At 40.9% G+C, this 15,431-nt stretch overlaps 1 protein-coding gene across 6 annotated transcripts in view; it reads right to left on the minus strand.

Moving 5' to 3' along the window:
- Positions 1-15,295, minus strand: part of sdt (MAGUK p55 family member stardust) — a 77,479-nt gene extending 62,184 nt beyond the window's left edge. The window contains exons 1-3 of one of the 6 annotated variants that reach the window (XM_089263636.1): positions 15,037-15,295; positions 14,347-14,632; positions 10,960-11,365 (exon numbers count right to left, since the gene is read on the minus strand). In XM_089263636.1, coding sequence (XP_089119762.1) covers positions 10,960-11,046 — 87 coding nt within the window. In that variant the 5' untranslated portion in view covers positions 11,047-11,365; positions 14,347-14,632; positions 15,037-15,295. Of the gene's footprint in view, positions 1-10,959; positions 11,366-14,346; positions 14,726-15,036 lie in introns of those variants that run through there. The other 5 variants (XM_089263643.1, XM_089263637.1, XM_089263635.1 and 2 more) reach the window with 5 other exon arrangements.
- Positions 15,296-15,431: the final 136 nt, after the last annotated feature.

Below are 15,431 nucleotides of genomic sequence, written 5' to 3' on the forward strand. Positions count from 1 at the left end.
TGGCATTACACAATGTATGTATGTATGTCACAAATATAATTTTCATAGCGGAAACGTGAAGCTAGAGCCATTTCAAATATGGAGTTTATTTGTAGATATTCGTGGATATGCTAATCTGAGAAAGTGACAACATTTTGCGTTACTCCTACTAGGGGCGTGGCAGACAGGCAGGTTATAGGTATATGACAAAAATATTATTAACAATAAGAGTTATTTGAAATGTATACATGCGTTGAGAACCCAAGAGTGATCTCCCACTGAAAATTGATCTTGTATAACTTAAGAATTGAGAATTAACGGCATCCTCTATTGAAAGCTGTAGTAGATATCTATAACTGTCAAAGTTTTTGAGCTGCAATGTGTGATCAGTGAAGATTATTCTTCAGTTGGTAGAGTCCACCTCTTAAGATGTTATACTCATTCACGAAAGTGAAATGAGTATATTGGTTTTGTGCAATGTCCGTCTTGCTGTCTGTCCGTATGTCCGTCTGTCCTTATGAACTCAGTTCATTTCGGCGCTATTGAGGCTAGAGACTTGAAATTTGGAACACATACTCGATTTATAAAGTGTTAACATGTTCCCGATCCGCTCACTAGGGGCGTGGCAAATCGGAATTGAATTTTCCAATATACCAGAAATCATTAGTTGAAGAGCTAGAAAGCTGAAATTTGGAATGTAGATCCGCGTCGACCATCCAAAATCACGAGCTATGGCGGATATATCTACGGCCATTGGGGGCGTGACAAATCGGATAAAACTATATTGCCTAGAGTTTTAAAGCTAGAATGTGATTCTATAAAAATTAATGGGAAAATTATTTGTCTATGCTTTTTAGGGGCGTGGCAAATCGAACCTTAATATATAGTGATTTTTCAAATTCAGCTATATTTTAGAAACTATTGATACTAGAGACCTGAAATTTGGTATATATGCTCGGGCTGACTTCCCAAGACGAAAAAATTTTGTTGGATATGTTTTGGCCCACAGGGGGCGAGACAAACCTCAAAAGTTAATATCTCCTAATGTATAAGAGCTAGAAGCTTCAAATTTGGATAGTTAAGTAACTAATAACTTCCTCTATCGATTCTCCAAATAATATTGTTACGCCTCTTTAGGAGCATGGTATATAAAACAAATACCCTGTAATTTTTAAATTTTTTGAGCGTAGGCATCAAAGTTTTGTAATTCGGATACCGTTAGCTTGTTCTATGAGCTGGCCAAAAATGAAGTGTCTACGCCCAAAATGCATTTTTACACAGTATTAGAGTAAAATTTATCTACTAAATTGCTAATGGGATGTGAATGAGTCTGCGCAGTCGGTAACGCCCGACTGCAACGTTCTTACTGTTAATATTGAGCTCATTAAGTATTCGGAATGAATGTACCTCCCCACTCGAATTCATAGTGGTCCGTCTGGCTGTCGCGACTGTTCATATCCTCATATGAGTATTACTAATTAAGAGTGTAAGACTTAAGCTGCGGGGAGTTACGCATAGGTCTATCGTAGGATTGTACAAAGAGGTCGATACGAAAAACTGGAATATATTGATTTTTGATGGAGGTAGATGGAATGTGAGTGGGGAGAGGGATGGTGCACGCTGGGCTTAAGTGCAAATGGCAAATGTCAGTGGGCGTTACGAAATGGGGCGTGGCACAGAGGTCGCTGCGGCAATTGCGGCCAAACGCGCTGCGCTCGATGCACAATACAAAGAGGTGGCGATTGGGCGTGGTGCGCGAGTGCAATTGTTGTTAGACACAGGAGCTCGACAACACACGGAATGCAGCAGCAACAGCAACAGCAACGGCAACAACAGTCAACAAACAAATGAACAAACAAACAAACTGCGCAAAACCCTGGGCGAGGCGAACACTAGTCGAGTTGAGTTGGCAAACAGCCAAAGAGCAGGGCTCAGGACAATGCCACAAAGAAAATGGGCGCTAAAGTTGCAGGTGCAACAGCAGCAACAGTGGCAACAGTAACAACAGCAGCAACTGCAACAACAGCAACAAAAATTGTTGACAACTTGACATTTGATAGTCGCCGCAAAAAAACTTTGTATATTCTTTTTCTTTCCCGCGCTTAATGCGATTAGGCAACAACAACAATAACAACAACAATAATAATAACAACGACAACAATAACCTGCAACAAAAGTCGGCCAATTGCTGCAGCAGCAGGCCGCCAGGGGGCGCCAACTCAACGACGAAAGCAAGAGCTAAACAACAAGCAAACAAATCCAAAACAATTCCAGTGCCCCCGAATGGGGAGTGACCGACTAGCAAGTACCCAACGTTGCTGTTCCAAGGGAGTGAACCATCTGCAGATTCTTCGTAGCGCGCGCCCCACCCTCGGAAGAGTTGCGTCTCAACATGAGAATAGAGCATGACATCTGAAAGCTATGACAGTTATCTTCGGAAGCGTGGAAGAGGGGGAGTAGCATCAGAAATATTTAGACCTCATATTGGCGCATCTAGCTTGGACAGTTCTTAAAATATCGATTACTATCGATAATATGAAACAGAGATCGATAGTCGAATATTTATTAGTTTTACTGTCTAAAGTCATCAAATTGTGATGTGTTTAGCTTCTGAGCTTAAGCAGAGAGACAGATGGCCAGTCCACGCCCACTTCTTCACGTAACATCCCCCTATGGAAAATCCATATACCCTGTATCAACAATTTCAATGGGTTTAGAGTACATAAAAAAACCGGCGGCATAATTATTGACGCTTCAGCGCCGGATGCGGGCACTCAACACACATACACCCCTTCCTCCCCATACACACACCCACACATACTCATCACCCACACTCAACACACACACGCAGACACAGAGTCATAGATATAGAGCAAACATGTAACACATGGCATACACTGGGGGCCATGTGTGGAGGACAATCGGCGACATGGACTCGGAACTGGAGCAGCCTCCATCGCAATCGCAATCGCAGTCGCAGTCGCAGTCGCAGTCGCAGTCGCAGTCGCACCCACATGACAACAACCTGCCAAAACCCACTCACCAGCCGAGCAACCCAGCAACCCACCGACCCACCCACCGCTGCCTCCTCTGCGCCACTCGAATGAAAAATGACAGCAATTACGCTTAAATTATGCGTTTGTTTTCATATGAGTGTCCTTGTCAGTTGTTTTGCTGCTGTTGTACTTGAAGCTCATTTCACACATTGACAGCGGCATGAAGATAGACAGAGATAGAGACAGAGGGGGAGAGGGAGGGAAGTTACTTTAAACAAGAAAAAAATGCCCTAAGCTCAACAATTAATGGGCAGCTTCTCGGTGGAGTTTGGCGTTGGATGCTGCGGATGCTGCATGTGGTCAGAGCGACTGAAAAGGAGAATTAGAAGGAGAAGAAGAAGAAGAGGAAGTGGAGGGGCAGACAGAGCACAAACATACTTAGTGCAAAATGTAGCTCTTAAAAACTCAAGGGAAAAGCACTTTGTTAAAAGTCCAAACATTCATTTTGCTTTCCTTTTCTCTCGTCTCTCGTCTCTTTCCTCTTCCCTCTCTTCTCTTTTCTTTGCTACCCTTAAACTAAAAAATATTCTGATTTATCTGGATAATTTTGGGATAATAAAAGTAAGTTTGTCCATTTCAAATGCCATTTCGAAAGAGAACAGAAAGGTGAGATGCCCAGAGGCTTGGACTTGCTCAACTAACAGATACCCTATGCCGTCGATCAAAAACTGTGTGGAGCCGAAAGGCATTAGCTAAAAAGTCAAATGGCTTCATATTTCTGTATACTCAAGTCCAATCGAAATACCAAAGTTGTATTCAACTGCGCTGGTATTCGCTTCTTATCGATAACTAAAGTTTATCGAACTGAGCTTGGTAGGAAATTCTCTATATTGTCAAGTCTCGATAATTTGTACTCCGGTAATTTCAAAAACGCGATAAATAGAAAACAAGCCTATCTCCTTAATCCTGGATAATCCAAGATAGTAAAAATTGTTGTGTAAATCGAAAAAAAAAACAGATTCCCTCGTCATTTTGAATTATTGGGACTCGACCTTAAATACAGTCACAGAATCGATCCAGTTTTGAGAACGACTTGGATATTGATGATATCCTAGCTTATGAAGTATTTATGGTATCTGCTACGCCTTCCTATATCAGATATACACATACATTCGTGAACTATTGCTCGAAGATTAATTCTATTGGACCTGACTCCAAAGCAAATCTATTATATAAACGAGAATGTGCTCTGGAGGCCAAAAAAAAAAAAAATCGAGTAGGCGAAGAATGGTTCCAAAACCGAATTTCATTTCCAACAGACAATGGCGAATCCAGCAGATGAATTATTCTCTTTGGAATATTTCCAATATGGTCTACTTTGAAACAAATCAAACTCAATTACCAAACCTAAACCATTTCAGCTGGTTACACTTCGAATACCAAGGTCTGTAGATCTTAGAGGTAAAAAGTTTGAGCAAGTTTAAAATAGCAACATTAATTATTTACTAATAGATAATAACAATTAATGTTTTCTTTTTAATGCATTTCATTATTTTTTTTTTCCTTCTTTAAATCTAAAAGAAAAGCTCTTCTAAATGAGCTGAACTAAACAAGAAATATAAACTTTTTATGAAGAGACTAACTTGAAACTCCTTTGAAAGCCTAAAAATTAACCGAAAGAATTTCAGATTTGAAACTTTAATGAACTGACTCAAGTGAGCCGCATGAATTGCATGAACTGCAAAGCATGAACTGAACTACTAGCTAAAGCGCTTAGCTGTCTTGGCATTCCTTCGACACGTTTTTTTTTTTTTTTTTTTTTTTTTTTTTTTCATTTTTTTAGTTTGGGTGTGTGGCTGAAACTGTTTTGGCCACATCATGCCGCAGAGGAATAAAATCGCATAAGACATTCCAAGCGAATCTCTTGACAATTTTCACAGATATTTTGGCTATGCCACAACGAAAATGTTGCCAAGGGAGCGTACAGAAATGTTGCTCCGGCTTTGTTGCTAATCAAACAGAGCAGCAGACGAGGACGGTGAAGAGGAAGAGAGATAAGGAGAAGCAGAAGAAGAAGAAGAAGACAGCACGACGACAACAACGGCTCTGACAATGAAAGCACTTGACTTGTTATATTTAACATATAAATGGCGCAACAAATCTCTGGATATTGTTTTCAATTATGCACACACATACACACACACACACGCATACACAGCCATACACAAAGGAAAACAGCGACGACGGCTGCGACGCGTACCGCGACGCTTTGGCTAATCAGTCAAACGATTAGGCAAAAGAGAATGAAAGAACACCCGAGTGTGAGAGCGACAGCGAGAGAGAGAGAGAGAGAGAAAGAGAGAGAAAGAGAGAGAGAGAGAGAGAGGTAGACAGAGCAAGCGAGTCAAAACGCTAAGCCGGCTTGCGGCTGTTTTTATTATTCATTTTATTTTTTGCGCTGTGTTTTGTGTGCTTTGTAGAGTTGCCAGATTATTGTGTAGACTTAAACACATGATTTCCAAAGCAAGCATACGCGAAAGTTTTTGTTGCTGTTGCTGCGCTGCTACTGCTGCTGCTGCAAACAGCCTTTGCCAGCTGCTTGCAAATAATTTGTTGCTGCGTTTCTTCATACATATGTATGTATGTATTTGTATTTGGTGTTTTGTGCTTTGTAGCCTTTTAGCGAGCTCAGCTATGGTTCGATTCTGCCTGCCAGCAATGACACATGCGCAATGCGTGGAATTCGCACACACACACACACCCGCACGCATTGAGCACATGTGCGTCGCTGCCAGCGTCGACGTCATTGCTGGCGTTCTCGTGCGGCTGTCTTTTGTGAATTAAACGCACACACACACACATACACACATGCAAACACGCACACACATATGTATAAGCAGGCGGCCTGGCTGGCAGGCATACAAGCACACTTAGTCTTAATGAAGCAAATGTTCCGTTACTCGTTTAGTTTTTTTTTTCGGTTGGTTGTTCGCTACGTGCTGCAAGCGCGAGCATTACCAAGAGTAGCAGCAGCAGGAACAACAAAACCAACGAGAGCAGCGAAAACTTTTCGTATTTCATGGCAATAGTTGCAAAGTTTTGACAACTTGGCGTTGCAGAAATGTGGGCGGGGCTGGCAGTGAAAAGTGCGCGTTGTGTCAAAGGGCGCCTCAAGCGTAATTTACACTTTGACACCTACAAAGGCTAACACACACACACATGCACTCCTTCTAGCAACACTCGAACCATTTGATGCATTCTTTTGTCGCACAGCTGCAAATAATTTGCCTCGAAAATAATGCGAATACCTCAAAGTGCATTCGCAGCTTGAACAAGTAAATGTGCTCATGTCGAGACTAGAAGATACCCTGGACCCTGCAAAGTGTAGATATTCGAATCATTCTGCTCTTCTTTTATATACATATGTACATACATATGTATGTATAAAAAAATACATACATACATACTATCATACGCACGAAGTGCCCCAAGGAGTTGTGGTATCCAAAAATCTTTGTATAGTACATTCAGTATATCTGAAGCTTCTGGGTCTAATAGTATTAAAGTAACGGTTAGAAAACAAAATCAATCGATTATGCTCGATAAAAAAAGAAATGATCTCATATGTCTTCTGAGATGTCAGCGCCTCCTTCTTCCTGTTGCTTACACAGATTTCCCGTTTTCAATGGGCTCCGGGTATACATAAAATGAGCAATGTCGATCGATGAATGGATGAGTATTCAATTTGACATATAATTTAAAGTAATAGCTAGGATTTCCAGATTGTCAGAATAAAGAAATATCGTATCGATTTTCAAGTACAAAATATGTGAACTGAGGCGTAAAAGTTGCTCTGCTTCAATTACTAAATCGATATGCTTTTTGTGTCTGTAAATCGATAGCTATCAACTCAATATATTATTTATTTTTGTTTTACTTTATCTTTAAGCTTTAATATAGACATTTAATCTATGTTTTTAATAGTAAGCTAGATGAGAGCTTAGCGCTCCAAATATATCATGATATTTGTTCATGATACGAAATGTATATCTTGTATTTTGGCAGTTTCTTGAGAGTAGAAATGTGGAATATACATATACATACATACATACATATGTATATTTTTCTACATCCATCGTCTGCTGTTATAATTTTAGCCCATTAGAGGAATGAAAAATCTAAAAAGAAAACGATAGCTTCGGAGAATTTAGAGCTGAAACCTAATAAAAAATATCCACGCCAAAGTTTACAAAAATCTATGACTCATACGGTCTGTACTAGAAAGTCTCTCTTCAGGTCTGATGCAATGCTAAATTGCGACAACAAAAAATATAATTGCATTTCGGATTATTCGTTTAAATTGTAGTAAAAACAAAACAAAAGATAAAGAAAATAAACAAATTTATAGTTTAGTTTAGTTTAGTTATAGTACAAAAAATGATGTAAAACATGCTAAACAATAACACAACTAGCTTTAACAAGCACTTTGACAGCCAGTTGTTAGCACAAATAACGATTGATTGCGAACTGCTTTCCCATGCACCAGCTTCCTTTTTTTCCCACATAATTATAATGCGCTCAGCATAAATGAATGAAATAAAAAGGGAGCTAGGGGCGAAGAGCGAAGGGGCGAAGAGCAAAGGGGAAAAAAGTGGACAAATGCTGCATTTTGCAATCGGAATTCAATTTGCATTTAAGTAGCAAACAATAACAACAACAACAAGTGCTAAGCGCATTTGCATGCTGACTGACTGACTGACTGCGAGCAAAGAGAAGAGGAGCAAAACATAGCGCGCAATACAGCTATAAACGTAACTGCTGTTGCTGTAGCTGCTGTCGTTTGTCACGCCACTGGCGCCCTCTGTCGCCCAATATGTGCACTATCTGGCTGGCAGGCAGTGCAGCTGCCAAGTGAAGCAACAAAAAGTGTTGCCTACTTTTTTGGTGCAGCAGCTCAAGTGATGCGAAAGCGCGCATATGTGTGTGTAAGGGTGTGTGCGTGTATGGGCATTGTTGTTGTTGCTGCCGCTGCTGCTGCTGCTGCCGCTGCTGCTGCCGCTGCTGCTGCTGCTGCTGCTGCTGCTGCTGCTGATGATGACAATATGTAATGACAAACGGAGATTTTTACTGGCTTTTTATGACTTATTCACACGCTCGCTCACGCACACACCCCAACGCCCACCCAGCCCTCGCAATCACAATCACACACAGACGCACACACACACACTCAGGCAGACAGGCAGAGGGACATGCTCGTCGTCAACTCGACTTCAAATTGTGACGGGCAAGGCCAGCAGCAGCTGGCAGCCAAAGCTTAACACCCACTCACAGCATCGCTCTGCTAGTCCCGAATTGTGCCTGCCTAGCACTTGCCGGGGCTCTTCACAAGCACACGCACACACACACACACGCTGCCCCACCTCTCTCTATCTTTCGCCTTGATGCTGTCGTTCTTATACTGCCATACGCTCGTTGTCTCGCTCGCACTGCTGCAGGCAAAGCAAGGCAGCCAGCCTTGCCTGACTGCTGAAATGTTCATGTTGTTCAGCTTACAGCCAAAACGGAACACCTTTATGTGTGTGCGTGCGTTTGTATTAAGTGCATGTCTCGCAAAAACGGCAATGTTTAATTAAAAGCGATAGCAACGCATGAAAGTCACCATCAGAATCGAGTCAAAATTTTGTGCAACAATCTCATTCTCTCTCTCTCTCTCTCTCTCTCTCTCTCTCTCTCTCTCTCTCTCTCTCTACATCTCTTACTTTGCTTAAATCAAACTCAATTTAACCCAAGCCCCTCCCACATAGGCGAGCCCTTGAAGGGCTTCTCAATTTCGCAGAATTGAATTCAATATGTTGTTCATTAGCCGAATTTCGGCATCTGGCAAAGGCACAATTATTATATCATGCCCAGAGGCGGTTTGACAATAACCAAATATTCCAATTAGCAAAAGCTAAAGTGCAACATACATTCCAATTCGATTGTAAATGCATTTCGTGTGCTCTGTGAATTAATTAAATTCAGAATCTTTATATGCCTTTACCATATGTACGTATGTGTGTGTATGGGCGTATATATGTGTGTGTGTGTCATCAGGATGGGCTTTATAGGCTACAAGCAATCAACATAATAATAGCTTCAGCAGATATGACCCCTGGCTACGATAAGCCAGTCATATTGAATAGAGGAATCCATTTTATGCTTTATGAACTATCTTAACTCTTTCAACCAGTCATGAACTATTTCGGTAATTCACAATTCATTAGAGCTGATTAAAGTAGTTCAATATAGTCCGGTTAATGGTCCACCTTGTCAGTCATGAACAAAATTAGCAATTGGCCATTCTCTGTGCAGCTTTCACATTTATTCCAGTTAAATTGGCTAAGTACTCTCGATTGTTCACATTCAAACAATCACTATTCAATAGTTCACCCAGTTCAGAGCGAGAATTACTACAACTCCTTTGCACATTCACTAGTTCAATTGTTTCAATTTGTATTGAACTAGCTGAATGATTAATTTCCTGCTCATGAATTAAATCGGTTTTGTTCGGCTGGGACAGCTTTGGGGGCGGTAGATCCAGTTCTGTTTAATAAAGAGCTTTACTTGTAAATTCCATTCACCTGTAGTAATTTCTATATCAATAATATAGTTCTTGTTACTGAACTATATTAAATTAACCTGGTTCATTTTATGCCTCATAATATACATATATCAATGGGTAATTTTAATGGGTTCGTTCCCAATATTTGGGCATTATGAAAATTTATTTTTACTCGAGTCCCAGAAAGTTTTACGGAAAAAATGTCGAACTCGATTGTTAAGCTGCATAAACGACCATGAAAAGAGCTGTTATCTTCAATTACAATAAGCAGAGCAACAATAAAAGCGTTTTAATAACAGCAAACAAATAAGTTGAAGTGGAATATTTGAGAACAAAGCTGGGGCTTATAACACAAGCGGACTGATGTAAAATACAGACGGACTGGCCTGATAAACAAGATTGTCTAGTCTGTTTTGAAGTTGAAACAAAGGCAAAGGTAGTCAACAGCTTTCAAGCGAGCCGAACTTTAAATGCTCTTCTTGCACATGAGCCGAAAGAGCAGATAGTTCCGATATGGCTTCAACCATGTCCTTCACTGATTGGTTCATTTGGAAAGTTTCGATTACTTACTTAGGTATGCAAAGTAATGAACTAGCTCAATTGAACATTGGCGTAAACTATATGGAACTATGCTCTGCTTTAAAGTTATTAGTGGTTCTATTTGATGAGTACGACTCGTTCATTATCGAAGATGGAGCTATAGGTCTATTTATACAGTAGATTTACTGAAGTTCCGTTCAATGATCCATATTTTGCAGATACATACACATCTAAGCCCTGTCTCAATGATTTTCCAATTTGCGAGCAAAACTTAACAAAAACAAGCAAAATATCTTTAATTGCCGACAAATTTATTGACAAAGCCTATAGCAATAGGAAGGGTATACAACGGTCTGGGCGTGCAGGGACTGGCTAGTTTATGAATTGGCTATTTGGTAAACGATATGCGTGAAGTACTTATTGGCGTTCAAGGTGCTTTTTGGGGACCGTTGCTAATGCTCGCCAGCTCAAAGCTCGCCCACACAAAGGGCACTTGAAAGGGATGGCCAGCCCATAAAGGGGCAGGGAATGGGGAAAGGGAGGACGAGGCGACACAAAAAGCAAAACCTAACGCTGGGATCTCGCCTCTGCTTTTTTATGGGTAGGCGGCAGGCAGGCAGCTCCTTGGGGAGCAAAATCGAAGTAGATGAGCTCCATTGTTGTTGCTGCCATTGCCGGCCCCCTCTCTCTCTCTCTCTGTGTATGTGTGTATGTGTGATTGGTGATTGGGATTGATGGGGGCGGTGTTGGTGGGGCTCTGCGAGTGCATTGCCACTATTTGTGGCCCATTGCCAGCCTGGACAGAGAAAGTCGTCACTCAGTCTATGATTGCGGGTAGCTTACCTTGCCCTGCGACGAGGATATCGTTGAGGCCGACGGTGTGCCGGAGGATTGTGCGCTTAATGTGGATCGGTTGCTGTTCGCTTGCATTGCGCAGCTCCTTGGGCTCCTTTGGCACCACTGGCGCCACTGGCACCCCTAGCTGCGTTCGCTCCTTTGGCTCCTTTCGCTGTCCGGCGTAATCAGCTCGCCTCCGCTGCAATTCGCGCTGCTATTGTTGTGAACATTTTTGCAATACAATTGCTGCTCGGCTAAGTCAGTGTGCAGCTCTTTTCTATTTCATATCAATTACGCTTCATCTGCTTATTATATTCCTCTCGTCCTTTACTGCGAGCTAGCTGGGAGCTTATGAGCAGCTTCCACTGATTCCACTTTACTATTCTATTCTCTGTATTGGAGCAGAGCTAAGCTGAAAGTACGAAACAAACAAGAAATACGAAAAGTTGTTCAGTTAAAGGGAATTTATAAATTAATGTGATGCAGTCTAGTTGGAAGTTGGTAGTGACCGACTAGCAAATACCTTAAAAGATAACAAGTAAGAATGCTCTAGTCGGGACTGCCCCGGAACCCTTCAATCATCTGATATTTCAGTGGGGGTGGATTAGAAAGAGCATCGTAATTCTATAAAGTAGACACAAATTTATGTTTAAAATTTGGAGATGGATGGAGATATTAATTTACATACGGTGTTTAATCGATAACAAAATAATGGGTGCAGTAATCGATTTTTGGAAAGAAATTCGATGTGCACATGATACATGGATTTCAAGTTCCTAGCTCTGTTTCCCTTCTTCATGCATACGGACGGACGGACAAATAGACAGGGATAAGTATATACACTTTATAGGGTCTGTCACGCCTTCTTCAGCCTGTTACACACATATACGAGAACCCCTGAATCTTTCCAGCAACTGTTACTTCAATCATTATTTGCAAACACACACACAGACTTACACACAGAGCTTAATTGTTAAATAACTTGTTTTGTGAGTGGACTATATTCATCTGGTGGCTCTAGCCTTAAAGATGTAGCAAATATATATTTTTTACTGATTTTCGATAATGTTTTTAATCGATAAAAAAGCCGAACAAGTTATCGATGGTACACACGGACCTGGGAAACAAAATTTCAGTCTCTAACTCTTATATTTTCTGAGATCGACACATTCAAACAGACGGACAGACGGAATTACGGACAGACAGACAGGGCTAAATCGACTTAGCTCATCACCCTGATCAAGAATACATATACTTTATGGCGTCTACCATGCCTCCTACTGCCTGTTACATACTTTTAACAAAACCATTATACCTTGATTTCCCATGTTGTATTTTGTATTCATCATAATAAAATAATAATAAATACACAGTAAATCTGAAGTCTCCACGTCTAATAGTAGCTCTTATATCTTCTGAGATCTCGGCGTTCATACGGACGGACAGACGGACGGACAGACGGACAGGGCTATATCGACTCAGCTCATCGTGCTGATCAAGAATATATATACTTTATGGGGTCTGCGATGATTCCTTCTGCCTGTTACATACTTTTTCACAAAAACATTATACCCTGATTTCTCATTTTCAATGGGCTCAGGGTATAAAAATGGACAACGTCTGATGACTATATAACATTAAAATATTTAACACAAAAAACCTCACACGAAAGGATCGTTCCTCTTACTCTTTTTAAAATGTTTTTTATTTTAAAAATATTTCAGACTTCTTTTGATTATATTATTTATTTATTTTTTAATTCTTTATATTAAAGTAATATAAATAAATTAAATTTAAATATTTCAATCCAAAACGTAGCTTGAAAATATGTTTAATTATATTTTAAAAACCAAACAATGAAGACTTTCAATTGGGTATAACAGACTGTAGCCTATACAAATATACAAAATTAAATTATTTTTGTTGTTTGCTGATTTAAAATTGTATCCATCTACATCTGTACTACATCTCTGGATACGGTCAATCCATTTTAAAGCTTGCTTTGTTGTAAATTGCTCACAGAGAGTCACAATCAGGTAAAAAGGATAGAATTAATTAAACAAAACACAACAAGGAAAGTCAAGATTAGATGACTGAAAGACCATGTCAAATTTGACATGCAGTTCAAAGTGGGGTGGTCTCTGGCCAACAAAGGGCTGACATATTATATAGGGCTGTAACGGAAATTGAACACTTTGGAATACAATGCGCCTCATGCAGTGGAGAGGACAGAGAGAGAGAGAGAGCTCTTAGCCAACATACGATTGAACGCTTAGGCTTTAGTTTGGATTAGGTTGCTGACAACCGAATGATAAAATCGAAATTTAAGGCTGTCGACAATCTGCTAAATAAGTGTGACCCATAATTGTCTCGATTGTCTAGAGTTCCGCTTGGCCGGGTCTCGAAAGCTTGTCAGCCTGTCAGCCTGCAGGGTATGCAACACTTTTTTCGGCAATCTAAAGGAAACGAAAAACGTTCGTGAAATGTGCAAAGGAAGCAATAAAAAGAGCACAGACACACACATATATATATAAATATTTAGAAAAGGGCTAGCGCTACGAACAGCGACCACATCCTTCGAGCACAAATCAAAAGAAAATGTCACAATCGCCGTCGCCGCAAACGCCGCCAAGCGCAGCTACTGCGCAGCAACTGCGGGCCAAGCAGTTGACTCTCAGCGGACAAAGCGTAATGCCTAGAAATAGGGCTAGGTCATTTATGGAGCCCAAAACTTTGTGTGCGTGCGTGTGGTAGCTGCTAACAAGAGCCAGCTCACCAGCACACAGACATGCACAAATATACTCACACACACTCACATACCTACACATGCAAAGAGACAAGCAGCGCTGCTCTGTTAAAGGATGCTGCTGCAGCGACGACAGCGTCGCATTTTGCTTGCCTTCTACTACAGCGGCTGTCATGCTGCTGGCACGCCCAGCTAAGCAGGGCTAAGCAGCCGCTGCTGGCGTCGCTGCCTGCTGCTCGCGTCACCATCACAGTCGCAGCAGCACCGAATTTTATGCCAAGGGCAACAGCAACCCAAAGCACGTTTTGCGGCGCAGACATAACCTCAACTTCTTGCGCGCTGCTTACCACGCTGCCAGCGTCGACAGCGCTGCTTCTACCATTAGGGTAGCCATTTTATAGGCCAGGCAACAGCTATTTGTGTGGATTTATGAGCATACATACACACATTCATGCTTATATGTATATGTACGTATGCGTTTAATGTAATGTTTGATAATTCTCAATAAGTAAAAACAAATGCATAAATTAAAAACAGTTAAACTTACATATATATAAAAGGAGCGGTAAAATAGATAAGCATTTATAATACATGTATATCTATGTATGCATATGTATACGTAGTTGTATATGTTTTAATTGGGTTACCCTAAAATTGGATGCTGCGTTCGTTATGTTGTTTTGTTTTTGAAAATTTAACGTTACGTTTCGTTCCGTTGGCTTTGTGCGTTTCGTTTTGATGCTTGGCTTCGTCGTCTTTCTCATCCATTGACTTAGACTAAGTATGTTGGCTGGCTGGCTGAAGATTGAGCTTAACGAGCTAATCGTGAACTCTTTCGAGTTGTGCGTTTTCGTTTTATTATTATTTGATTGCAATTTGTTTTATTTGTTGCGATTTTGTAGCTATTTCAACATGACGCTTTTATGGACATGGCTTTTTGTTAGGTATTCGAGCAGAGTGCAAAAAAAATATATATATCACGCTTTCGTATACGCGTTCACACACACACACACTCAGTCAGGCAGACACACACACGCACGCACACTTAAAGACACGCACGCACGCAGCGAGAAAAAAATTTAGTGGCGGCGGCTGCGATGGTAACGCGTTTAGCACAAAAAAAAATTATATATTATAGCTTTGCAAATGTAGCGAGATTTGGTGCGAACTATATTTTTCCTTTTTGAATGAGCGAAATCAGTTTGTTGTAACGATGTGTTATAAAAAAAAAACTTCAGCTGAAGTTATAAACAAAAAACAAACAAACCAAAAAAAAAAACAAAAAAAAAAAAACCAAAAATAAAGCGGTTGACAATTATTTGAATAGCAGAACCAACTCAGACAAGAAGTTCCGTTTCCGTTTCTGTTACTGATTGGGATTCTTGCCGTGCAATTTTGCTGCGCACGCCCGCTTTAACCGCGTCCGTCGCACTAAAGTGTGCTACAATTTATGTTGAAATCTTGCGCGTAACTGAACTGAGCGTTGCGAATCGTTTTTACAGCAGCCGCCGTTGCTGTGGACCGTGCACTGGCGCTGGCTCCGTTTCTGTTTCTGGTTTACGGACTTTGGCTCTGCTGTCAATGCCGTAGCACTGGTACCAACAGCAGCAGTAGTAGCAACAGCAGCGCCAGTAGCCGAGGATGCTAATGCCAATGCCGACGCTGGACCAGCCGAGCCAGTGACAAAGTCAACTACAGCAACGGGTCAAGAGAGAGAATAAGAGAGAGAGAG

Source organism: Drosophila navojoa, chromosome X (genome assembly GCF_054131105.1).
Source record: "Drosophila navojoa isolate 15081-1374.11 chromosome X, UAZ_NAV_1.0, whole genome shotgun sequence".
NCBI classification, from domain to species: domain Eukaryota; kingdom Metazoa; phylum Arthropoda; class Insecta; order Diptera; family Drosophilidae; genus Drosophila; species Drosophila navojoa.